The sequence below is a fragment of the Heloderma suspectum genome, chromosome 4 (assembly GCF_057233095.1).
Source record: "Heloderma suspectum isolate Gila_16-S chromosome 4, 16-S_ref, whole genome shotgun sequence".
Classification (NCBI taxonomy): Eukaryota; Metazoa; Chordata; class Lepidosauria; order Squamata; family Helodermatidae; genus Heloderma; species Heloderma suspectum.
Window position 1 is genome coordinate 251,715,708 of NC_139461.1, and position 26,931 is coordinate 251,742,638.

The 26,931-nt window shown below is 43.0% G+C and overlaps 1 protein-coding gene across 2 annotated transcripts; it reads left to right on the forward strand.

The window, feature by feature from the left end:
• Nucleotides 1-1,129: 1,129 nt before the first annotated feature.
• On the forward strand, nt 1,130-26,931 carry LOC146348512 (uncharacterized). Of its 2 annotated transcripts, XM_084848338.1 has the most exons (7): nt 1,134-1,264; nt 10,417-10,590; nt 14,679-14,764; nt 16,267-16,367; nt 18,901-19,101; nt 23,439-23,479; nt 25,799-26,931. In XM_084848338.1, the coding sequence occupies exons 3-7, from the start codon at nt 14,745-14,747 to the stop codon at nt 25,943-25,945; spliced, it is 510 nt and encodes a 169-aa protein (XP_084704464.1). In that variant the 5' UTR covers nt 1,134-1,264; nt 10,417-10,590; nt 14,679-14,744; the 3' UTR covers nt 25,946-26,931. The 2 variants fall into 2 exon arrangements, with proteins under 2 accessions (XP_084704465.1, XP_084704464.1); XM_084848339.1 differs by lacking the exon at nt 10,417-10,590 and having other exon boundaries at nt 1,130-1,264.

Sequence of the window (26,931 nt, forward strand, 5' to 3'; positions counted from 1 at the left end):
CCAAGGGCAAGGTGGATGAATGATATTCTGGAGGTGACGGGCTCGACCTTGGGGGAGCTGGGGGTGGCGATGGCCGACAGGAAGCTCTGGCGTGGGCTGGTCCATGAAGTCACAAAGAGTCGGAAGCGACTGAATGAATAAACATCAACAATAATTTCCCAGAAAGAACAACAATCTGCACGTGTTCAGATGCCAGTCTTACGTGTTTGCATCTTATGTTGGGTACCCAGAACAGATTGGGGATTCTGCTGGTGTACTGCCCACCCCCTTACTCATCAGTCTCCCTGCCTGAGCTGATGGAGATGGTCTCAGACTTGGTGTTGACAACCCCTAGGCAGGGTCAGCCTTAGGGGTGGGTGAGCTGGGCAGTCACCGGGGGCACCAAGCTGAGTGGGGTGCCAAGGTGAGCTGAGGGGGGCTGCATTTTGAATGTACTGCCTGCAGTGAGTTAGGGTGGCAAAAAGGAAGTGTGTCACCTTTTTTAAAGGTTCAGCAGGTTGTACTAACTACAAAAATGGTCTTTCAATGAGCTTTAAAGTATCTTTTTCCATTTCTGTTTTGATGTCATTTGCACTAGTGGGGCATAGCTTTACTTAGAGGCAATATTACTGAGCACTTACTATAAACACTATAAATACTATATAAATAATACTAAAATAAAGCTGTAAGAGGTCAGCTAGATACCCTGTTTATTTATCATTTTAATTATTTTCAAACATAAAAATAATGGATATTTTGTTTCACAGCTATGATTTGGAATTCTGCACAAGCTATACAACTTGGTAACATTGCAAAGCTGCAGAACTGCTCAGAGAGGCGGGTGGGGGCAACTGGAGCAATTTGCCCCAGGCCCCCACAAAGCAAGGGGACTCCTACCTTAATCCCTGTTTGTGCTATTGATCCCTGCCCCTGCCACATTGCTCACCAGAATTCTTGGTATTTCGTTTAAAGTTTTCATAAAAAGAGGAAATGGTATATTAGAGTGTAAGATAAATCTCAACATGTGAAATCATAGGACCTGTCCCCAGCCATGACGAAGTAAGTATTTACATAGTTGTGCATAACACAGAATAGATGCTAATTTGAGGCTTAAACTGGCTATGAAATGCATCCTTGGGAAGCTGGAAGGGAGGGGCCTGCTTATTAGCTAGGCCTGCAAACCAGATGTAAGGGAGTCTTCCCATCACCCATTTGACCTGGATTCCTGCACTGAGCAGGGGTTTGGACTTGATGGTCTTCCAACTGATTCTGTGATCACGGCAAGGTAAACTCTTTCTTTATGGCCAGGCAGCAATAGAGATAAGATTGGTCAGGCAGGCCAAGTAGACCCAGGTACAGAGTTTGTAGGGAGAGAAGGAACAGGGAAGGCTTTCAGGAGGGATTCTGTGGCAGAGCAGGCGGCCTGTTCTGGCCACAGGAAGAACTCCAGGCCCGCTGGGGAAAGAGTTCAAGGAGTGAGTGAGTGAATGCCACCTGAAATTTCCAGGCAAGGTGCCACTGGAGAATAATTTTCTGTTGCAGTTACCACAGGGAAAGCTGTAGGAGTGGAGTGAGGCCAGATCTTAAGGGAGGAATCCTTCTCTAGGGGGATGGTTCTGGGGGACCTCAACTTCCATGCTGAGGCCATCAGATCTGGGGCAACGCAGGACTTTATGGCTGCCATGACAACTATGGGGCTCTCCAAACATGTTGTTGGGCTGGTTTTCTCAACTGGACAGGAGGATGGTGATCGGAAAGTGGGGGAATGAACATCTATCCCCTTGTCATGGTTGGATCACTTCCTATTGAGATTTAGACTCAATAAATCTAAATTTATTCAGCAGCCTTTCCCCTCTGGGAAGGTGGGGGACCCATTAACATGGTCTGCCCTCAGAGGCTAATAGATTCTGATGGATTCCAGAGGGCTCTGGGGGATTTTCCTGCTGGTATGGCTGGCACTCCTGTACTCTGTGGAATGCAGAGATGACTAGGACAGTTGATATGATCACTCCCAAGTGCCCTTCCCTCTTAGCAGAGTCCAGGCAGGTCCTTGGTATATACCTGAGCTGAAGGCAATGAAGCAAGAGGGACGATGGGTGGAACACAGGCGGAGGAAGACTTGTGCCAAGTCTGACCAAACACAGGTTAGAGCTCATTATCAAGCCTACTCTGTATTGGTGAGGGTGGCCTTTCCACTAGCATTGCATCTTCTCGGTGTCATCCAGTGGAGCTTATCCAATTGGTTCATGACCTTTTGCAATCTGGGCAGGAGACAGAGATGGTGGAACCATTGGTAACATGCTTTGATGAATTTGCATGACTCTTTGAAGATAGTTGCTCACATTCATCACAACTTGGACACCGCAATTAATGCAGTTCCCTTAGTAGATGTATTATCTGGTTCAGTTTTATTGGATGAGGTTCAGGCCTGAAGATGTGGGCAAGGTACTTGGCCAACTCAGGTTGATCACCTCTGTGCTTGACCCTTACCAGTCATGGCCTATTACGTTTAATAGGGAGAGGATGTCCAGCTGGCTCCATGAGGTTGTCAGCTCCTTGAGAGAAGGAGTGGTGCCAACTGCTTTAAAGGAAGCAGTTATTAGGCCACTCCTGAAAAAGCGTAACATGGACCAGATAGATGTTAATGACTATAAGCCAGTTACTAATATCCTCTTTCTGGACAAGCTGCTTGAGCAGGTGGTTGCCGGCCAGCTCCAGGCACTCGTTAGTGAAATGGATTATCTAGATCCTTTCAGAAACTGCCTTTGTTGCCCTGTGGGATAACCTTGCCAGGAGAAGGACAGGGGGAGCATGACCTGTTGATTCTCTTGGACCTCTCAGCGGTTTTCGATGCCATTGACCATGGTATCCTTCTGCATAGGCTATTTGGGCTGAGTGTTGGAGGTACTGCACTGCAATGTTCTGCTCCTACTTGGATGGCCAATCCCAGAAAGTGGTATTGGGGTTTATTGCTCTATCCATGGCACTATGCCATGGGATAGAGCAATGTGGGGTGTCACAGGGCTCTGTTTTGTCCCCTATTTTATCCTATCCCCTATTTTATCCTCTGTTTTTTTACAGAGCTGGGGGAGGTTATCCAGAGATATGGACCGAGGTGTCACCAATATGCAGTTGACACCCAGCTCTATCTCTCCTTTTCATCAAATCCAGGTGAGGCAGTGGGTGTTCTGAACCAGTGCCTGGATGCCATAATGGACCGGATAAAGGCCAATAAACTGAGACTCAATCCAGACTTGATGGAGGAACTTTTAGTGGGTGGTTCATCTGCCCTAACCTCTTGTCTGGATTGTGGGGCTGCCTTTGAAAATGGTCTGGAAACTTCAGCTGGTCCAAAATAGGGCTGTGAAATTATTAACAAGGACTGGCTAATGTGATGATATTATGCCAGTAGTTTTCCATCTGCACTCACTGCCAGTCTGTTTCTGGGCCTGATTCAAAGTGATGGTCAGAGCACTAAATGGCTTGGGGCCAGGTTACCTGAAGGATTGCCTCCTCCCATATATACCTAAAGATCGACTTCAGCAATCCTCCTCCAGAAGCTCCTGCTAAAGGAAGTGAGGTGGGTAGCTACTAAAAAGAAGGCCTTTTATGTTGTGGTACCCCAGTTGTAGAATGAACTTCCCAGAGAGGCTTGCCTGGTGCCTATGTTGTGCTCTTTTCAGGGTCAGGTGAAGTCCTTTTTACTTTCCCAGGCGTTTTAGTTTTTCAGTTTCTGTTTTGAATCTGTTATTGTATGTTAAATCTTTGGATTGCTGCTAGGTTCTATTAGGTTATTTTTATTTTATACTGTAGTTTTAAACTTTTAAACATTTATGTTGTATTTTATCATTTATGGGTTTAATTGTTGTGAACCACCCAGAGAGCTTTGGCTATTGGGCAGTATAGAAATGTAATAAAATAAATAAATTGTATTGATTGATTTTATCTGCACCAGTACATTGTAACCAAACACTTTTAGAAACAAAAGCTTGGTAGAAAAGAGGACAAAGGTGTGTGTGTGAAATGAAAGCAGCTAAATGCATGAGGCGGTTTTGTTCCGAGTCACACTATTGATCCATCTAACATCTTAGAAAAGGGCAAATAAAATGATCAAGGTCCTGAAGCGCCTTCCGTACTGAGAACATCTAACACGTTTGGAACCTTTTAGTTCAGGAGGTGGGGAGACAAATACAGGGCCATAATAAACGCAGATAAAACTAGGAAAGGTGTGGAGGGGGATAGACAGAGCAATATAACAAACAGAGGAATATTTTTCCTCTCCCACAATACTAGAACTAGAAGGGCTGTGGCTCAGTGGTCAAGCACTTACTTTGCATGCAAAGGGTCCTGAATTCAGTCCCTGGCATTTCTGGGGAAGTAGTGCTGGGAAAGATTCCTCTCAGAAATAAAACACCAGAGAGCTGTAGCCAGTCAATGTAGACAATACTGAGCTTGATGGACCAGTGAACTAGACCAAGCATGGGGAACCTCCAAGCAATATCCAATGTTAGTCCTACTTAGACTAGACCCATTCATTTCAATGGGTCTACTCTAAGAAGGACTACCATTGGATACTGCCCTCCACCCGCAAGCATCTTTTGCTGTTAACTCTGATTGGAGATGAGAGGGCATTTAAGGGGAATTCACCTTTAAATACTCTGCGAAGAATTAAGCTTTTGCTTGAGCTGTGCATTTTGCATGCAGGAGTCCTGCTTAGTTGTCAGGAGACATGCAGAGGGTTGGTATTGGGGATGCTACTGAAAGTGCTGATGAGTGATTCAGCCCTGCTTACTTCTGGGTAGACACACAGAAGCCTTGTCCTGCTTGCTTCTGAGCACCCTTAAAATTATACTAATCACCTTTGGCTCCACCCACTCTGTCTTTGGCCCAGCACACAGATGGAATGTGGCCCCCAAGAGCTTTCCCATTTTTCAATTTGGCCCTCAGGATGAAAAAGTTCCCCACTCCTGAGCTAGCTGGATCAACTAAGTATAAGGCAGCTTCCTGTGTTCCTAATCCTGCCTTTTGGACTAGACAGCCAACCAGGCCATCTCAATTACTGAAAGGTCATGGGATGAGAGCATAGATATGCAGTGAACCTGTTTACATTATGTATTAGAATGGAAATAGTTTTAAAGAAGCTTCCTGTGTTAGAACTTGAACTTTCAGTCATCCTATGAAACTGATTGGCAATAAATTCAAGGCAACAAATGGAAGAATATCTTCACCCAATGCATAATTCACTCTACTGCTTTTTACCATACTCTGGCGTGCTATGGTCCATGGGGTCACAAAGAGTCAGACACGACTTAATGACTGAACAACAACAACTGTTGTATCCAAAGCTAAGTACATGTAACTGAAATAAATGCATATTCTTCCATTGTTTGCCCTGCCTCCATTCAAGGGCAGTACCTAACACAGGAGGAAATGTGCCATCCTTCCTTCACCACCCCTTCTCCTCTCTACTGACCCCACTCCAGGAAAGCGGCAGGGACCAGCCCTGCCTCCATTTCTTTCCCCTTCCTCTGTTGTCTACCCTGAGTTGAATTGTATATTATAATCTCCTTGGAGCAGGGATCTGTCCTTTTGTATTTTATAAAATGCTATGCAAATTGATGATGCTGCAGCAGCAACAGCAAAATTTTCTACCCCAACATGTGATGGTCGTTATTAGGTAAGATGGCATTTAAAAACAGAAGAGAGACAAACATTCATGTAGGATAGGTCTATTGCAATAGCTAAATGGAGATTCCGTGTTCCTGAAGCAGTGGACACCCCAGTTGCCAGGAACAGACATAAAGTGGCCATGTGTCCTGCTTTAGAGAGGATGGTCCTCTATTTAAAGGGCTGCCCACTATTTGAAGGGTTGTCCAGTCCAAGTCCCATTTAAATATAAAGAACTATAAAAAGAGGCACTGAAATTACCCATCAAGACCGCACAGGTCACCTGGTCACATTCTTCCCCTTATGGTGGGATGTATTGTATTGAAATGATATTATTTCTAAATATGCACCCATACATATGCATTAGCACATGCACATTTTATGCAAATCTGTGCCCTCTTTTGTCCTCTTTTTTTGGTGATGCATAAATAACCTCCCTCCAACAACAACAGGGAGGAGCATTTTCCTTCATGCCCTGTTAGAGCATCTTAGAGACTTCTGGTGGCCACTATTATAAACAGAATGGTGGTTGACTAGATGGACCTGTGGCCCAATCTAGCAGAGCCTGCATTCATCCTAAAATACTTAGGATTCCTGTACAATTGCTAGAGGAGTTGTCCAGGTGCAACATTATGGCCAGATCTGCACCTTGTGTCATATCATTACGATCTCATCATGGTAACGCTATATCCGTCTTGTGCATTTATACCTCATAGGACACACAATGACATTTGTTGCAGTATTTTGGATAGTGTGGAATAAAAAGCAGGAAATAACACTACAAAAGCAGTATATCGAATGTGTAATGTGCTCCAACAGTTATCAGTACACTTCAATACCGCTGTAAAGCAGTAGTGTAGATCTAGCCTAGGATTAGTGGAAGAGCTACCCTCCATGGTTCTTCCAGCTGCTATATTTAGTCCCTATCCACTTTCTCCACACCATGCATAATTTTGTACACCTCTGTTATGTTTCCCCTTATTCACCTTTTCTCCAAGGTAAACGATCCCAGTTGTTGTAACCTTTCCTCATAGGGGAGTTGCTCCAGCCCCTTGATCATTTTAGTTGCTCTTTCCTGCACTTTCCCCCAACTTCATATAAACAGTGTACTCTATTAAAATGGTTCCTTACATAGCAATTACAGGACCTACTGTTCTCTCCTTACTTCTCTAACACTCTGCTTCAGTGTTCTCCTCGCTTCCTGTTCTTCCTTCAAACTTCACCTTCCTGCTACTTTTAGTTCTGAGCTCCATAACATATTGTTACAGTGGCAACTACTTTAGTGAGTCTGTAAGATATGTGCCTGCCACATAGGCTTTATTTATTTATTTACAATATTTGTATACCAGTCCAAGATTTTGGAGCAGTGAGCAGCAGATTGGATAAAAGAATAAAAACCATGTTAAACTAATAACTATTTTTTAAAAGAAACAGGGTTCTGATAATATTTTGAGGCAATATTATCCTGTTTTACCTTGCTGCTCTTGTTATGAGGGGAACGTTGACCCACAATTCTACTGTTTCCCACAGAGCAACGGGCATTATATAGATTGCGTTTTCATGACACACTAATCCAAGATGGGTTGCTTGCTTGAACAACCCATGGTGGGTTAGCGTGTCATGCGAACCCAGACCAGTTTTATCAGGGTGAGTTGTTTTTCAGAAACAATCTAGGGGTTGTTTTACCCATGATGGGTTGGTGTGTCATCTCAACCTGGACATGCCAACCTATCATAGGTAAAGGACATCAGGCAGCGAGCCACTTGGCAGCAGACAGGACGGGTTCTGCCACCAAGTCCCCTGGGATGCTAGGTGGACCAAGGGAAAAGGGGGAGAAAACAACCAATGCACTGCGGGTGGTGCACCCGATTGTCTGTCAGGCACGCAAACCACCCACTGCAGGTTGTTCACAAAACATCCCAGAATGCGTGGCTAGTTATCCACAATGGGTTGGTATGTTGGGTGAACTTGCACATAGAAGGAGCTGTGTTGTAAACTCAAGCATAGTGAATTAAATGTGTATTGTCCCCTTAAGTACTGCATAGCCTACCCCTTCTCAGTTTTCCTATGGTTAGGAAAAGCCTTGCTGCTGGCCTGTATTTAAGAGTCCCTCCATGAAGCTGTGCATTACCCTGTTTGTAAACATGTTACCTTCACCTGTGCAGAGTCTGGATTTAGTAATTAGGATTCAACAGACAGCACAGAAGGAAGCTGGATAAATGCCTTCCTCTGCTTCCTGTCATCACACACTAATAATGCGTGGTCTATAAACAGCCAAAAGTGCTGGTATTGATTTAATATCCTATTCAACCTTTTAACTAAAGTACATCTGTTACAAAAATACAAACAAAAAACACAGTGCCCTGCATCTCCCAGCCATGCTCTACAGCATTAGATCTGTTCATTAAGATATTTTTGAGAATTGTCTTGTCTACTAACTTCTGCCTATTTTTCTGTGATGGTGTCATCTTGTCTTTACACCCTAAGAAAATTAAATTTCGATGTTAAATTCTCATGAGCGTGATTCAGTCCCCCATTTGTGGACTACTGAGCTCTTTGATCAGTGTGATGAATTATATAAACAAGAGAAAAAGTAGCAATGAGGTGTTCTGTCTTCATTTATTATTATTGGCATTTTATCCTATTTTTTAATCAGAAGGTCTCAGATTTTTTACATGCCACAGAAGAGAGCACCTATTAAAATTATTCAGACTTTAAATATCTTTCGAAACATATCTCCGCTTGCTTTCTCCCTTTACCTTACACATAACCAACACATCTGTTCTTTATAACTTGCCTCCAAAGCTCTTTGAGAGGGTCAGCAATGAGCAAGCCTTTTAGGGCGCGATCTATGCATGTTTAGACAGAAAAAAGCCTACAACTCCCAGCTATGCTGGCCAAGGCATGCTGGGGGTTGTAGGACCTTTTTCTGTCTAAACATGCATAGGATTGCACCCATAAAGTTCTTAGGCCCTGCTGGTCTCAAGCTGAGTTTTAGGCAGCACATACTTGTTGGTCAACCTTACTAGAGGCCACTGGGAGATCCAATGAAAGGAATGGAGTTTGCTCAAATACTTGGATTGAGCCTGATGTTTACTGCATGTTGGAGGAGAAATAGTTTTCCAGTAGCAAAAGGTATTGCTGATGGCCCATGATCACATTGTGGTGAAAAATACTTGAGTTAAAATGTAGAGTTCAAACAGTAAAACTGAATTTGTTGTCAAGCAAATTGGGTAAGGTTGCCAACTCTCAAAATTAAAAATGCTGGTGCCCAGGCAGCACAGAGCCTTTTGGCTACAGGACGAGCCCAGAATGAGTCTTGGGGTGAAGTTATTAATGCATTGCTCAACACCTACTTGCAATTAGTTTCCTATTATTGACGAAGAACTTCCTACAAAATTTGTTCCAGTTTCCATAATCTCTCGCAAGATGCTTTTTTGTCCCTTTAAAAGTGTGCCAACTAGCACTGGTATGCTTGCGTTCACACTTAATATTTCAGGCTGAATTCTTAAACCTGGTGCTTCCTGATGACAACTCCATGCTCAGATAATGATAACAAGAGGAGCTAAGCATAAGAACATAAGAAGCGCCATGCTGGATCACATCAAGGGTCCATCTGGTCCAGCATTCTGTTCACACAGTGGCCAACCAGCTGTTGACCAGGAACCCACAACCAGGGCATGAGCGCAACAGCACCCTCCCACCCATGTTCCCCAGCAACTGGTGTATGCAAAAAATATTTATTTCTAGATATGGGCAAAGTGTTTTATGGGTCCTTTGCAACATCCCTGTGAGAGAAGTCACTATTCTTTCTGTCTTCAGATAGGGGACCTTTACTAATGCTAACAAGATGACAGAGATCCTGATCTCCCCATCTTTACATTTTACCAAACGATAGTTGCTGGGACCCCCAAATCAGACTGTGATTGCAGAACTGGGAAAGGGGTTTAACCCTGTCCACCATCATCATTTTCCTGATGAAAATTCCAGTTAGGGGAAGTTTACATGTTTATCCAAGTCCATCCAATAAATCGATAGCTGAGGAATGGGACTGGATCCCAAATGCATTTCCAAGTCTCTAGCTACTGCATCATATCTAGAAATAATAAAATATTTGCATTTGTAAACTATTTTAACTAGCTCCATTTTCATTCATTCATTTATTTCTACATTTATATCCCACCTTCGAGGAACCCAAGGTAGCTTACCTAATCCTCCTCCTCTCCATTTTATCTACACAACAACCCTGTGAGGTAGTTTAGGTTGAGAGTCAGTGACTGGCCCAAAGTCACCCAGGAATGTCATGGCCGTGTGGGGACTTAAACCCAGCTCTCCCAAGTCCCAGTCCAGCAGTTTAACCATCACATCATACTGGCTCTTTTTACCTTGTGGGGTTGTGTTTTGTTTTGTTTTTCAATCAAGACTGATCATCCCCCCCAATAAAAAAAAATGACTTTGATTTACAAAACATGCATGTAAGCTCCTCTTTCCTTACTCCAGACATCAAGCTTCATAATCAAAATGGCTTCCCAGAGTTTTAAAAATATAGTGGAAAAAGCTATGAGCAAATGGAGAGATGGTTCTGCTGATGATAAGCAATAAGAAAATCAAATGCCCTTGCTCTTAGCATCTCCTCATTTGGCTATCAACCCCCCCCATGTTTTTATCTAATGTTAAGCAGCTACAGAAATCTGCCTATAACTGAGTTTTGTGGGAGATAGTAGGAGGTGGTCTTTGCAGTTTCCTCTTGCACTTTTCCTCATTTTTCAGATCACTATCAGCCAGAATAGTAGCTTTCACACTGCAGTAGGAAATGAATCATTCCAGAATGGCTGCCATTTAAGAAAGATCCTTGGGGGAAGGCACCATTACAAAACAGGATTATTCATGATACACACCTAACAGAGAATGACGTTCTAGAGGGAAAGTTTCCTATCTGAACAGGTACGTAGAATAAGGAGCATGGAGCTGAAAGGGAAGGAAATGGGTTTCTATGTAAATGCTCCCTGCAGCAATGTTGGCTGTAATAGTTTCCAGCTTTATGTGAAATATAAATAAACAAACTGGTCAGGTTATTGCTGATCAGGTTATTTATTTATACATTCACCCATCACTACACAATTTATATAGTCATGGAATAATTGAGATAGCCTTTGGGGCAGGACTGGGACCATAGGAAGTTGCCTTACACTGAGTGAGACCATTGGTCTGTTTTGTTTTAAGTATTTTTATCCCACTCCTCAGCCAAAACGTTTCCTGGAGCAGCTTACATATAACCAGTGAAAAAGAGACAGCCACTGCCCAGAAAAACCACTTTTTACAATCTAAAAAGATTCAACACACAAGGAAAAAGGAATTGGGAGGGTAGAGGGGGGAAAAGGGATGCAGTCCTATGCATGTTTAGACAGAAACATGCCCTATAACTCCCTGCATTCCTCAGCCAGACTGCTGCCTAGGGAATGCTGGGAGTTATACAACCTTTTTTCTGTCTACACATGCATAGGGATGCACCCTAACTCTTTCAGCAGGGCTGTTGGAATTGCCCCACTTCCTCCTCCTATCTCCCTCAGTACAGCCTCTCACCCGATAGAAGGGCCAGCTGGCAAGATTCCATTCAAACAAGGCAAGCCTGTGCATGTTTATTCAGAAATAAGCCCCCCTCTGTTCAGCCGGGTTTGTATACACACAGCTAAGTGTGTATACGATTGCAGCTCAACGGTGCAATCCTTCATGTTTACTTCGAAGCAAGTCCCAATATGTTCAGTGGGGTTTACTAGTATGCACATATGCTTAGGAGGATTGCATATGCATAAGGGTGTGAGTCAGTTGACCCCCGGGCAGCAAAAAACAACAGCATAAAAGGATGTTTGGAGATGATGCCCATATATTCTCTGGAAAGTCTGGCAAGTAGGATCGGTACATAATGCAGGCAGATGGGTGGAAGTGTTTGTCTTGAGTCAGTATTACTGAAGAGAGAGCACAGAGCGTCATGGGAGTGGGACAGAGTACAAGCAAAACCAGGACGGCCAGGCTGGACAGAAACATTTCAGGTAGATGTTCTGTTTGTTAAGGAGAAATGCAAAGTGCCGGAAAATCGAGTGAAGAAAAGTTTATCTTAACAACCAGGGCTGGGCAACTTGTAGTCCTGCAGATGTTTTGGCTTTCAACTTCCACCATCCCTCACCATTGGCTATACTGGTTAGGGCTAATGGGAGTTGTAGGCCAAAACATCTGGAGGGCCACAAGTTTCCCACCCTTGGAACTTCTGGATTTCTTTCCAGTGGGCAGTAAAAACATTCCCATTCTGCACAGCATGTGCTGGTTTTTAACTACATAAGAAGTGTCAGCTTTCTCCAAAATCCTGGATAAAGGATCAAACACTGAGATGTGATGAACTCTGAATTCCCTTAAAGCTATTTTATCACAACAGACAAAAGACCAACAATGCGTCATCTGGTAACGGCACATAATTGGCCTTCTCAGTAGTGACACCCACCTTCTGGAATGCTCTCCCACATGTGGTCCAAGAAGGCGAGCCTCTTGAAGACACATCTGTTTATTCAGGCTTTCCCTGACTTGTAATTACACTGCTATGTTCTGTTATTCTTGTAGCATTTAGAGGTGCAATCTTATACATGGCTGGCTGGGGCATGGTGGGTATTTTAGGACTTTTTCTGTCTAAACATGCATAGGATTGTACCTTTAATGTATTTATTATTTTATATTGATTTTACATGGCCTTTTATATTGCATTTTCTGTATTTTTAATGTAAACCACTTAGATATTAAGATATCAAGTGGTATATAAGTTGTTTACATAAACAGATAAATACATATCGATCAGGAGACAGAAGAGCACAACACACAAACCACATTAACAACATATGGTTTTCACAAGTGATGAGAAAGCTTGGCCACTTCCCAGAGGCCTCTTTTATTCAGTGCGTCCAACTATTCCAGCCAAGGTTTGAGAACTGAAGTTGGACAAACAAATCAACAAAGAATCTTATGGCATCTTTTTAAAAAAATCTTTTTATTTGCAATATAGCAATAAGCGCAAAAACAAAACAAAAAAAGGAAAAAGAAAAAATTATATAATCAAACATATCAATAAACAGTCATCATTAACATCACTCTTGATACAGAAAGAGAAAAAGAAAGGAGAAGAAAAACCTTAAAGGGGAAAAGAAGGATTGAACACTTCCATTTCATATATATTTGTTGTTATAAGTAGTCCATATATTTAAACAGGCAACAATTTGACAGTTGTAGGAGATACGCTCAAATGTAGCAAGAGCAGTGAGATCATTGAGTAAGGCAGCAGTGGGTGCTTTTCCTTCCAGGCTTGGAGTATAAGTATCTTTGCAACTCTAAGGCCGCCTAGTATCTGTCCATCTGTTAACCCTCACATCACAGGGATGTAATTTAAAAGCACATGTACATCTGTGATTATCACAGATTTTTCTAGAACAAAATTTATATGAGCAATAACTTCCAAACAAAAGGAAGCTACTACAGGACATACTCACATCATATGCCTCAATAAGGTGTTATTCTCATTGCATCACTAGGATCTAGCACAGCTAGCCAGCTTCTTCTTAACAAACCTTGTTGGTCCGTAAGGCACAATCCTATGCAATTAGGCAAAAAAAGAAAAGAAAAAGTCCTACAATTCCCAGTATGCGGCAGCCAGCCATGGTGGCTGGGCTATGCTGGGAGTTGTAAGACTTTTTTTCTGTCTAAGCATGGATAGGATTGTGCCCTTAAGGACTAACAAATTTAGGGAGCAATCCTACGGCTGCTAGACAGCGGCTAGGCGGCCATAGGATATCTGGTTTTCCAGGAACCAACCACCCCCCACTTCCACGCTGCCTCAGAGGCTGTCAGGGTGGAAACTGAGCCCAGAGAGCCTCAGAGCAGTTCAGATTCTGAGGAGGAACAGTTATCTGTGGGAGAGGGGCCAGCTCATCCCTCACAGGCTCAGCACCTGGCAGAGATTCCTCCTGCCAGCATTCCTAAGATAGATAGTGACCCTGGCAGTGAGGGAGTACGGGAGGGGGGCTTCTTAGATGCTCGACGCAGACGCAAAGAGCGACAAGCGATGGAGGGCGCGGAAAGGAGGCATAGCACCCATTTGGCGCGCAAGCAACGGCCGCCTCCCATGGACCCGAGGGAAATAGGGAGGATCTCTCCCTAGCCCATAAGTTCTGGGTCTTCAAGTGACTCTCTTTCAAACGGGGATCAACTGCCTACTTGAAGCTTAGGCCACTCTGCTGCTCCTTGCTTTAGTTGCTGGTGATTAGCATTTGAAAGAGTCATTAAGTTGTAAAAGGATTAAAGCTTTGAAAAGAAAAGAAATCCTTTCATCTGTGTCTTGAGTGTTGTGTCAGACTCCAGGCATGAGGTGGAGTTAGTGCTTTGCCAAAATCTGTCCTCCAGTTTCCAGAAAGTTTTCTTCCCCCATGAAAGGGGCATCCGTTGTTCTGCCTAATTCAGGATGTTTTATCATTTATTTTTGTGGGGTTTTGAGCTTACAAAATGAGCTTTTGAGCTCATTCCTCGGCCACCTCCTAAGTAAGGTAAGCCCCAGAAACCCAAACCCAACCCTTGAGAATTTCTCTGAAATCTCTCTTCCTTTGAATTTCTTTTCGAACGCAATTTCTCTTCCATCAAATTGAATGAGAATGGTCAAAAAAAATGTGGGATTAATTTTTTGGCACAGTGCTAGACACAACCTCACGTATAAGAATGTAAGAAGAGTCATGCTGAATCTGATCGAAGGCCTATCTGGTCCAGCATTCATTTCCCACAGTGGCTAACCAGCTGCCTCTGGGAGACCCACAAGGTGGGCACACATGCCAAAGCACCCTCTTGCTCATGTTCCCCAGCAACTTGGATGCAGAGGCATAGGCCAGCAGCCATTGGTAGTAGCCATGAATTTCTCTATCACAGTTTGGATTAGTTCTATCTGTCTAAGGAATAATTATCTACAAGCATGTTGGCTGTTTTGATTTATATTTACCCCTTGCTAGGATTTGGAGCAAATCAGCAATTGCAGGAGAAGCTGAAGGGCTGATTCAAGTCACTTTGCCAAAAGAATGGCTACAGGCGTAAGCATGTAAGTTTTGTATAAAGGAGCTGCTTCACACAGACCGTCACGGCAATCCCCTTTGGTTGTTATTGCCACTGTGTTAAAGATTCACATTAAGCGCATTAGTGAGTGACAAATGGACCAAGGCAAGCAAATCTTCCAGGCGTGGGTGCCAGTTTTTCTGCTGAGAGTCCCATACCCTTCTCTACTTTCATACATACCTCCTCAAATGCCATTGTGGATTTTTTTTTCTCCACCCCCATGCTGCAAGCAGACTTTTGAAGGTTTGGGGGAGGGGGGAGGTTACAATTTTTTTCCAGGCATTTAGCTTATCTATCCATTACAGTGTATATTTAGCAGCATTGTTTTAAAAAGAAGGAAATCACTTTGGGGGTTTTAAAACATTTTAAAAATATAGGGTGTTGGTGTTGGTATCTTTGCGATTGCCACAAAGGCCAACCAATCAGAACTAATCTGCCTCAAGCCTCTGAAATATGGCAGGATGACAGCCCAAACAAAGTCTACTATACTTTCAGAGCCCATGCATGGTGGTCATGGGGAAGGGTACATTTTACCAGGGTCTGGAAACCCCATGGGACCAAGCCAGGCTGCACCTCCATTATCATAAGGAAAATAAATGAGGCCAAGTTGTAGATCATGCTTAAAGATATTTATTATTTATTTATTTTATTTATATCCCACCTTTCTTCCATTGTGAAACTCAAGTGGCTACATGTGGTTCCCAGGTGATCTCCCCTCCAAGCATTGACCAGACTGCTAGCTTCAGCAAGGCCTCATGTGCCTTCAGACTATGCCCTGGAAGCATGTAATTTATATGTTTTATTTATTCAAAGTATTTTTAATCCACCCTTCACCCCAATATATACCAGGCACTATACAAAAGGTATGTAAAGAATAAAACAATGTCACAATAAAACAGTAAAACAACATCCTAACAGAAACAAATCAGAAGGATATGTTTCCCTGTATCTATGTACTTACTGTCCAGATATTGTGAGATTTGCTGAAGCCAATGTGAAGCAGTGTCAACAGAGAACAGGCAATATTCTGAAGAGTGAGCTGCTGGCTCAGATACTTCTCTGAAACAGAAAGGGTGGGTCGGTTCACACAGAGAGGCCACCATGGTTTATTTAAGCCACAGTGCGCTGTGGCACCAACAGCCATTTCAAGCCACAGCCAGCTTGTCATGTCTTCTGAACCCGGCAGGGGTAGGTTGTTACAAGCCATGGGTTATATTATGTGAGGATTATTTAACCCTCACACAACCCAGCCCAATAATGTTTGGACAACACAACAAGCCACAGTTGCTGCTTGAATATTCAAAAGCCTCCCAGCATGCACTGCAGCCCACCATGGCTTAAGCCACGGTGGGCTGCAGTGATAGTGCAAACCAGGTCAGTGTGTGTTTGTGCAATTGAATTAGGACAGTGAATTTGCCTACAGATATACCAGTGAATCTGCCTGCACTTTTGAGGCTTAATATTTCTGCGTGTTTTCTTCTCGTTTAGATGTACCGAGCTGTGGCAAGACATCATCGTATCGACCATAACTTCTATGTTCTCTCTTCTTCTGCTAATAGTGGTCTATGGCAAACTCTGCAAGAAAATAGGTAACTTGCTGTCCTACACGTTTTGCTTTAAAATGAGTTCCGTCTTGGTCTCGGTCTGTTCTACTGCATTCCTGAGCTACGACATTTTAATGAGACTGAGCTTTCCCATTTTACAGAAAGGCAAGCCAAAGCTCTCTGCAATTCAGCAGCTTGTTGTCTTTATATACCATAAGTAGCGGCACTTAGACTATCATTTTCCCATTCATGTGTGTACGACTTATGCCAAGAATGAACAGGGGAAGCCTGATGATTCCATACATGTTACTCAGACATAAGAGTCCCTGAGTTCAGTGGAGCTGACATCCAGGAACATTGCACAGAATTGCACTGGCTAGAGCTGCATATGAAAGCAGTTGCAATTGCAGAGCTGTTTGAGGGAATAATCATGGTGGTGGTGGTGGTGGTGGTGGTGGTGATATAAGAAGACGGTCGTAGGTCAGGATCAACATATTTTGGAACAAATAGTAATGCTGGAGAAAAATCTTCACTACTTCTGGGGAAAGTCAACACTCCAACCTAGCTAGAGAGATGACAATCAGGAAATACTCAACAATGCCTGGCCAGCTATGCTTAGTGCTAGCCCCAGGCTTTGAGGTCACCTTTGTGGGTTGGCTGTCCTGCTCCTCCCCAGAGACTTTGGCACTGCTGTCCATTTACTTGCCTTCCTCTACTGGGCCCAATCCACACATCTCCCTTATGGAGAGGAGCAGGTGAGCAGAGGCCATGGTCCTTCTCCTCACTCCCATCACTGCACACTAGGGCTAGCCATGCCATGAGACAGTTTCATGCCACCGCTTCAGGCAGCAGATACAAGAGGGCAGAGAGTAGCAGCCTGGTGTTGAAGGACAAAAGAACTGTGTGTGCTTTGCAGCCTGTCCTGTGTCCCCCAAGCTAGCCTTCTGCCCTCAGATCATGCAGTGGGGTATATTGTTCCATCATCAAAGTTGAAGTAAGATTCAGCTGCCAGTCCAGTCAGCTTCTATATGCGAAATGGGGAGGACGCCATCTTGTCCTTAACCTCAGGCAGCAAAATATCTTTGGCTGGCCCTGCTGCTCTCTCACTCAAGCTTGGCAGGTGAGCAGGTACAACAGTAAGAGGCAGGAGCAGTTACAGAAGCTATGGCCAGATGGCTTGTGAGGCTGGCTGTGGGCCTGGTGATTCCAACCCTTGATGCTTATGCCATGGTGAGATGGGAGCTGGATAGGGTGGCCAGATGCAGACACTGACAAGCCTCCAGCACCTTTAACAGCAGTGTGGAAGGTAGGGTGGCCACTTATGAATCACCAAAAAGGAGGACAAAAGACGGAACTGATTTGCATAATATTTACATATGCTTTATTTAGCATATGGCACACATTGCCAGGGAGTCTACAGTGTTTTTACATGGTAGATATACTGGCACCGGTAGCTGCTAGTCTTTGTTGCACTGCTGCACCACAAGAGGGCGAGCTAGCTTTCCATCAGCTGGCCAGTAGCGTTCTTAAATAAATACAGACAGACCAACAGACAGACATACGTACATATGCTAATTTTATGTATATATACAAATTTAGAAATTATTATTATAATTCAAACAGAAATACAGTGCATCTCACCATAGTGTGGGAAATCATGACCAGTTGTCCTGTATGCCTGCCTGCTGTCTGGCTGCTAACTATTGATGGGCAACAGTTCTTAAGTCTCTTTATCTTTAAACTGAAATTGGATGGTGTGAAGGTTTGAGGCCTACAGAGGCAAAAAGGAAAAAAGACAGGATTGGAGGGGAGGGGGTAACTCTGAGAGAGGAGTAGTTTCATTTCTCTGGTTAAGTGTCAATTTTTTTGCTCCACTTAAGTTTCATTTCTTCATGTTTGAAGTGGTACTTTTGGTTTTGAGGGAGGAGGTATATAAAGAGAGGGTGAGAGCCAGTAAGAGCAGAAACAGCCAGAGTCTGAAGAGTGAGCAGAGTCTGAAGAGTGAGCAGGAAGAAGCAGCCTAGGAAAGTCTAAGGACAGCTAGGGTAAAGGAACTTGCATTTTGCAACTTTTATTTTCCTTTAATGCCTTTTGTATCACTCAGCTCTATCATGTAAATACCGTTAGCTGTAATTTTCTAGCTTTAATTTACGAGTAAACTGTTGTGGGTGTCAATCACCCCATGTCTACAGCCTAAAGCTCATGTTACTGGAAAGGGGAAGGTAAAAGAAGGAAGGTGAGACTCTTAAGGAGGCAAGAGTTCCTTAAGGAGTTGCTCAAGGGGTCCCGGTCATAAGTGGAACCTTGGCAGATGGACAGCCCTTCAAATCGAGGACGCCTTCAAGTAGAGGACAGTACTCTGTAAAAGAGGACACATGGCCACCCTAAGTCTTGGGGAAAATTCAGCAGGTGTAGCTTGTCATGCAAGCACCATTAAAAGCACGGGTTCCTGTCCTCATTTGATTCTGACCACCATAGAAGATAAGCAGCTGTGGACTTCACAAGTTGGAGATGATAAAGGGAAGTGCTTGTTTCTTACTGGCACATTGAGCTAACTAGGCTTGCACCTCTGTTTCAGAGAAACACTCATGTAATCATACAGCAAGAAGAAAGTGTGGACTCAAAGCAAAAAAGCCTGAGAGTGCCCTAGCTGGAGAGGAAATAGGTTCTGAGAAAATGTCTGATTCTCAGCAGGTGTTTGTCTCTCAGTGGCTAAGTGAGCAAACCCAAGGCCAACAGGTGCAGGAGCCAAATGTACAAATCAAGAGCTTCATGACAGGTAAGTCCTCCACTTGGAAAACTAGCTTCCTATATCACAATTAACATTATGGGAGCACTCCCCAAATGGTTGTTTCCATGTCTGAAAATGTATGATACCTCCAACTATAGACACACTGACAACAGCTGCAATTGTATACACAGTTACTTCAGAGTAAGCCCCATAGAACTCAGTAGGGATGACTTGTGAGTACAGGATGATTGCACTGAGAAACAGTACTTCTCCAACATGTTTCCAGACGTGGCTTGCTCTCTGAGAATCATCCCTCTGCAAGTACTCATTGACACCACCAACATACATTGGCATAAACAACCAAGAGTCTTGTAGCTCTTTAAAGAGTAACACATTTATTATGGTGTAGAAGTTTTCATGGATTATGTTTATATTATAATAGAATTGTTAGTCTTTCAGGTGCCACAATACTCTTGGTTGTTTTTTCTGCAGTGGACTAACATGGCTATGTAGCCTCTGAAAATGTATTGGATACATTGACATGAGTACAATACAGTGAAATAAAAATACAGTGATATCTCTTATCCTCGGCCACAGTCAAGCGGTGATACCTGTGGATATGTCATGGTCTTCCAGACAAAAACTAAACTGCTTAATAAATGTTGGGATTTTATCCAACGGTTATAGGATATCTTGAGTTGCTCCTTTGAGTTGCTAAGATCTATACAAGCTCTTTCTCTTCTAGAAGTAGGGGCCTCAGGAACTGTGCCTGGGAATAAAGCTTGGTGAGCTGTCTAGGACTCTGTGGATACAGTCCTAAGTAGGGCTGTGCACCACTTCGGTCCAAAGCCCAAACAATGAGTCAGAGTGGTCTGCTTTGGAGGTGCCTCCACGTGATACAAGGCGGAGTAGTATAACAACAAGGCACGCCAAAGCGAAGCAGCTTGTATATGAAGTGCGTCATCTGACTTGGTGATTCCTTCTAAGCAACCCAAACAGCCTGGTTCCAAAAGGCACGCCAAAGCGAAGCAGCTTGTATACGAAGTGCGTCGTCTGACTTGGTGATTCATTCTAAGCAACCCAAACAGCCTGGTTCCAAAAGTATCAACTTGAGAAAGTTCAGCAAGGGGTTGAAGAGGGAGGAGGGAAGGGGGGAGGAGGAGGAAGAGGAGGGAGGGAGCTTTCGAGAATGGAAACTCTAGTTGCCAAATCAGGGCTGAACATAACCCAGCAATCTCCAATCAGTGACAGTGGTGGAGGAGGGGGGAAGACTGAATAACTGGAGAAAAATGGCTGCGTTTCAGAGACAGAGATCAATCTAGTGGTGTTACTTAGGGATGTGAGAACCCTCCCCTGTCCGGGTTCTCTGGATGCCCCCCCCCCGAGCCCCTGCTCCGCTTGCTGGTCCCTCCACCGCAATCACCACGCTTTAAAAAACATGGTGATTGGAAGTCTATGTGCACATAGATTTATACACAAAAAGCACCATGAATCTTGAATATATGGGCAATTCACAGCACTTTTTGCATATAAGTCTATGTGTGTTCAGACCTATATGCAAAAAGCACTGTGAATCGCCCATATATTCAAGATTCATGGTGCTTTTTGTGTATAAGTCTATGTGCACATAGACTTCCAATCACCATGTTTTTTAAAGCGTGGTGATTGCGGTGGAGGGACCAGCAAGCGGGGCAGGAGGAGGAAGAGGCATGGCGCACGTCTCTGCTGCTTGCTAGCTGTCTTCTCCTTGTGAGCAGGAGAGGGCTAGTGGTGGGGGGGGCATGCGCCACACCTCCTTCTCCTCCTACCTGGCTGGCTGTCAGGGACAGCCGATGGGACTGGGTAACACAAGGATTCATAAAATCAAAAAGGGATCCTCATGATTTCATATGATTTTTAAAGGGAAGACCCAGAAAACCACCATCATATCACAGAGCCTGCACAGACTGAACCAGAAAAATCATAGATCCGCCACTCGTGGGCACAACCATGGTACAAAAACATGGGTCCTTGGCAGGGATCCTCTTGATTTCATATGTTTTTTTCAGAGCAAATTCCCCAAACCACTGTCCAGTCACAGAGTACATCTGCCTCTATGGACTGAACCAGAAAAATCAAGAATCCACCACTCATGGGTGCAGCCACGGCGCAAAAACAGGGATCTAAGTGAAGTGGGGTCTGTGCACAGCCCTAGTCCTAAGCACACTCACTAGGAAGTATATCCTGTAGAACGTACTCCTTAGTAATCTTGTTTGGGATCACACTCCTCAGAGTCCTTTTCAAGCCCAGTAGGGACAAGAGCTTGTCAGCCAGTTTGATAGGAAAGTGGTAAGACATCTCTGGATTGGCCAGACTAAGTATAAGTATCAGGATACTGTTGTTGTTGTTTTAAAATCCATGTCTGTTTAACAAAATCATTCCCGATGCTGCTTTCTCAGCCTCTCAGACTTCTTTTTTTTCTGAGCTATAATGATAGTTTTGTTCTTTTCGTACGTTCTCTCCTTGTTGGCTCTATGTTCTCTGGGATCCTGCCCCTGAGGCTGTCAGCAATAGCCCCAAGACAGACACAGCATACCTCCCAGAGCTGATTTTGGCTTTGATGTCCCCATTCTGAACATTCTGCTCACTCTCACAGGCAAGAAACCTAACCTCCCTCACCGCACTTTGACTGTTGGCCTGTTGTTCTTAATCTTTATCCTTGCTGCCCTTCTTGCTGCTGAATCTCCTTGGACTTCAGTTCCAGCTTCCACTCCTATACATGAATTCACACATGCATTGCATGGATTCCCCACTGATTCCCTGCCAGTTCATCACAATCCTGCTGGGGGAATTTGTATCCTCCATTTCCCACCACCTCATATCCATGCCTGGACAACTCTCTCATCTTGTTTCACAAGCTGAACATCTCCCTACTTGCATTTATGTATGTATTTATTTAAAACATTCCCATGCCACCCTTTATCACAACACACACACACACACATATCCTGCTACCAGTTAACAGCAGTTACTGAAGCTGTGGCAGAAGCTGAAATGTTTAGCTTAAAATATACTTTTAATACTCTGCTGTTAGTCTTGCTTTCTTCCTTATACATTTTACCTTAAGACTGACAGCACCAACAGTGGATCCAGAGCCTCCTTGTTGCTTTGCTGTTGTGTCATTTTATACTACCACCCCCTCTCTATATGGCACAATACAACCAAAGTATGATTCATAATAAAGAAACAGCAATTAAAATGTCAATTAAACATTCAGACTGAGCAGTTGTACACATTAAAAGGCCTGAATTAAAAAGATACATCTTAGTTCCCCTCTACTCAGCACTGGTTAGGCCTCAACTTGAGTACTGTGTCCAGTTCTGGGCGCCACACTTTAAGAAGGATGCAGACAAACTGGAGAGGGTTCAGAGGAGGCCCACAAAGATGATCAGGGGACTGGAAACAAAGCCCTATGAAGAGAGACTGAAAGAACTGGGCATGTTTAGCCTTGAGAAGAGAAGACTGAGGGGAGATATGATAGCGCTCTTCAAGTCCTTGAAAGGTTGTCACAGAGAGGAAGGCCAGGATCTCTTCTTGATCATCCCAGAGTGCAGGACATGGAATAATGGGCTCAAGTTACAGGAAGCCAGATTCCAGCTGAACATCAGGAAAAATTTCCTGACTGTTAGAGCAATACGACAATGGAACCAATTACCTAGGGAGGTGGTGAGCTCTCCCACACTGGAGGCATTCAAGATGAAGCTGGACAGCCATCTGTCAGGGATTCTTTGACTTAGATTCCTGCATTGAGCAGGGAGTTGGACTCGATGGTCTTATAGGCCCCTTCCAACCCTACTATTCTATGATAACCTGGCACCAAAAAGATTGTAAATTAAGTGCCAGGTGTACCTCTTCAGGGAGGCCATCCCAAAGCCAGGGTGCCCCCTCCTTTGTAATTGCATAGCACACTTCTGATACAGAAAGCACTTGGACTAGGACTTTGGTGGGAGATCATAAAATATGGAGTAGGCTGGAATAGGAAGAGGTGTTGTTTCAAGTATTTGGGTCCAAAGCCATTTAGAGCTTTAAATGTAAGCACTAGCATCTTGAATTGGGCCCAGAGCCTAATAGGCAATGAGTGCAATTCATTTAAGATTGATGTGAACTAACCTGGCAGTTCTAGTTAAAATTCTGGGAGTCAAATTTTGCACTAATTAGACCCCAAGAACCACCTACCCATAGGTCCTCCATCTTGTCCAGATTCAGCTTCAGTTTATTGGCCCTCATCCACCCATGGCCTAGCAGTGTCTGTCTCCACTTCCAAATCTATTCTCCATTTGTCTCCTTCCTTCTGTTTATCTCAAATACCCAAATTGTTATAGAAATAACATTTATTTTGCTCATAGGTAGCAGATCAGGAGGCTCAAAGAACTCCCTCACCAGACAGGTAATGAAGTTTCTTTCACCACTATCTCACATGAATTCAAATGAAACTGCTACGCTAGTGTTAATCTTACACTAGTATACCACAACCTAGAGGCTTCAGTGCAATTTGTGAGGATTTTGACTCTGAATCACCCCTTTATTCTTTAAAATGAAGATAAAAGAATAGTCCTATCCTCCAGAGGTATGATAAAGAGCAGTGAAATAAATTCAAGGGCAGCCCAAACTATTTGTTTAAAAAAACCTACTTATAAATAAGGTTACCTAGTACGAACATTAAAGTATATGGTGAGTATAAGTAATGGGTATAAGTAATCTGGAGATGTGGATCATCAAAGTTCAGATAATCAAAATGTTACTGTGTACCTTGATGGGAGTCTCGTATAACTCAAGCTAGAAAAAGCACAATAAATGGAACCAGAAAGAGACTGCTAACTTGCTATAGGAAATTGATGCATGGATTTTTAGGCAGTATCTTACCCTTTATTATGGAGAATCAGTGTGATGTCTTTTTCCAGACCTTAGAATAATCCTTGCAGACCTCCTCACTAGACCTGCATTGCCAGGGACATTGAGGGAAAACAGAGAATTTATAACCTAGTTGTTTTCCCAGGATATGTTCTAGAATGTGCACAGGATATGAACCTGCTATTGCTGTCTATACCGCATCCCAAGCAGAATGATTGAGATCACCCAGTGATTTGAAACAGCCTGTTAGCATGTGTGGACCAGAGCAGCACAGGAACTTGAAAGGAAAAAACAAAGTAATTTAAAAAGCTTGGCTTTCCTTCTCCCAGAAAGAAAGAGGCTGTCATGGATACAGCCTTTACTTCTCTTTAATGACGCATAAATTATCCCATGTCAGACTCTACCCTCTCCTTTGCTGGAAGCTACTGAGGGCTGTGCAGAAGGTCTAGGGTGCCCAGTGCCCTACTTTACAGAGGACAGTCCTCTACATGAAGGGATGTCAGAGGGCAATTCTCTATTTGAAAGTATTCTATATTTGAAGGCTTTCCAGTCTAAATCTGGTTTAAAGATAAAGAACCATTCGAAGGGAGAGGAGGGGTCTTGAAGATGCCCATCAAGTTAGCCCTTGGACAGCAGACTTGGCAGGCACACACAGCTCATCTGGTCACAGGAGTAGATGTATTGCGTTTCAGTTGAAATTGTAGTAATCATTTTTATATGTGCATCTGTACATATAAATTAGGATATACAAATTTTATGCAGATCAATTCCTCTCTTATCCTCTTTTTTGGTGACATGTAAATGGCCCCTTAAGAAGGCCTGTAGCATAGTCATTTGAGCACATGCCTTGCATACATAAGTCCCAAGTTCAACCTGTAGCATCCCCAGCTAGAAGCTTCAGTAGAAGGGCCAGGAAAGGTATCATCCTGAGATTTTGGAGACCTACAGCCTGTCAGAGTGACAGTAATGGGCAGTGGAAGCCAGTGAAATAGATTTTTTTTATTGGGAAGCAAGTGCATATCATAAGTAATAAAAGGGTTTTAAAAAGCAAATTCTACAGCTATTTTATCTATTCAAAAATAAAATGCATAGTCGTGTAATAATGCTGACATGAGGGAATTCCTTAGACCACGTGAATTAAACTACCAGGACAGGGACTGTTGTTCCCCCATATAGTTTGCTTGTCTTTATGAATCTAGCAAACCATGTCTACTTGATTATAATCCCCATTGGGTTCAGTGGGTCTTATGTCCAGGTAAGTACATATTGGATTGCAGCCTGAAAGTGCAATCCTGTGCACACTTATCTGGGAGTAAACCTGATTGAACACAGCGGTACTAAGTTCTCAGTAAGTATGTATAAGTTTGCGCTGTATGATACAATTTTTAATTGGTTTCCTTTCTCTCCATAAGCATGCTGTAACAACAGTAGAATGTATATAACATTTTTCAGTGATCAAAGTCACTTAATACATTATTATTATTATTATTATTATTATTATTATTATTATTATATCCCACCTTTTCCCCAATACTGGTTATCTCACTAATCCTTACAACTCTCTAAGGTAGATAGGTCAGTATGACTATTCCCATATTGAAAATGGGATGGGGGCGGGATACCGAGAGATAAAACTTGCTTAAGGCAGTCTAGTGAGTTGATGGTTGACGTGAAATTCAAACCTGAGACTTCATATGCTTTCCCACTCTACTATACGTGCTCTTGCGTAGTGTAGTGGATTGGCATAGTCATACATTAGCACTGTAATTTTAGTGTTAGTATCCTGGTATTCTTGAACTGGAAGTGATCGTGCCTCTGAAGGTTTGGATTTTAGCTTGTTTTCTCCATATTTCAGCATTCAGGGCCAGAAGACGTCAATTATACAGTGGTTGTGTTTGAAGATCCCATGCCTGGTAGTAGCACCGAGAGAGGCTATGAAGAGCTAAATGTGAAGGATCATTATGAGAACATGTCTCCCTGGGAAAGGGAAGTTGATTTCTAGCCATGTTCTAGTCTAGTTGCTTCTGGTTCAAGGGATTATACAACAAAGGACCTATGAAAGATTTTCAGTAACAGTTGCCAAAGCCTATTCTCAGCCTGCTATCTTATCTTTTAGTCCAGCCAATATTGCAACTGAAAGTATCAAATTCTCTATGTAATATATTTTCTACCCCCTGGTGGTGAATGACAGGTAGTGTAATACCTTATATATTGCAATAAGCTACAATCTAGCTGTTGCTTTCCACCCCAGCCATTAGCAGACCTGCTGTGATGATACAGAATATTCATAAACATTCTAAGTGCTGAAAGGAAAGGATTGTTGATGGACTGCTGAAGATTAAGCAGGTTGGCATGGTACCAAGGGCCTCAAAGGGCTTAGGAAAGGATTGACCCTTTGATATTGGTAGGAAGTGGTGTGGAAAGATAAGAAAACCTGAATTTCACACATTCATTCAGAATAACTAGCCAGATCTTTGATTGCATGTATCTAGTTTTATAATAAAGGCCAATATGATGTGATATTGTTATCCATGCCAACAGTTTGTGTTTGTATTGTATTGTATTGTATTGTATTGTAGGATTATTGTTGCTAACCGTTTTGAACTTTTATACACAGCAAAATATAAATATTTGAAATAAATAAATAAAACTAGAGGAAATAGATTTTAGGAAAAGCTTCCCTTGGATCAATTCAACAAGGTTTGTTGAAAGCCTTAATTGAAAAATGATGGGCATTAGTTAAACTACAAGAAGGTAAACTACTAGTTAAACTACTTTTCATGTAGTACTTACAACTATGTTACAGAAAGAAGTTCAAACTAAGTAGTTAAACTACTTTTGTTGATAATTAACTCTTGTAGTTTAGTTGCAATAATGGTTATTTTCATCCATTAGGGGGACTACCCTATTTAAATCATTAATTGTTTATTATCTGTTCATTATTTATTATCATAAAAGTTCCATATAAATAAATATCAATAGAAATGC

Coding starts and splice junctions, on each gene's coding strand:
- LOC146348512 (XM_084848339.1), top strand. CDS start 14,745: ATGGCTACAGGCGTAAGCAT. Junction 16,368..18,900: donor CAAACTCTGCAAGAAAATAG/GTAACTTGCTGT, acceptor CCTCTGTTTCAG/AGAAACACTCATGTAATCAT. Junction 23,480..25,798: donor AGAACTCCCTCACCAGACAG/GTAATGAAGTTT, acceptor TCCATATTTCAG/CATTCAGGGCCAGAAGACGT.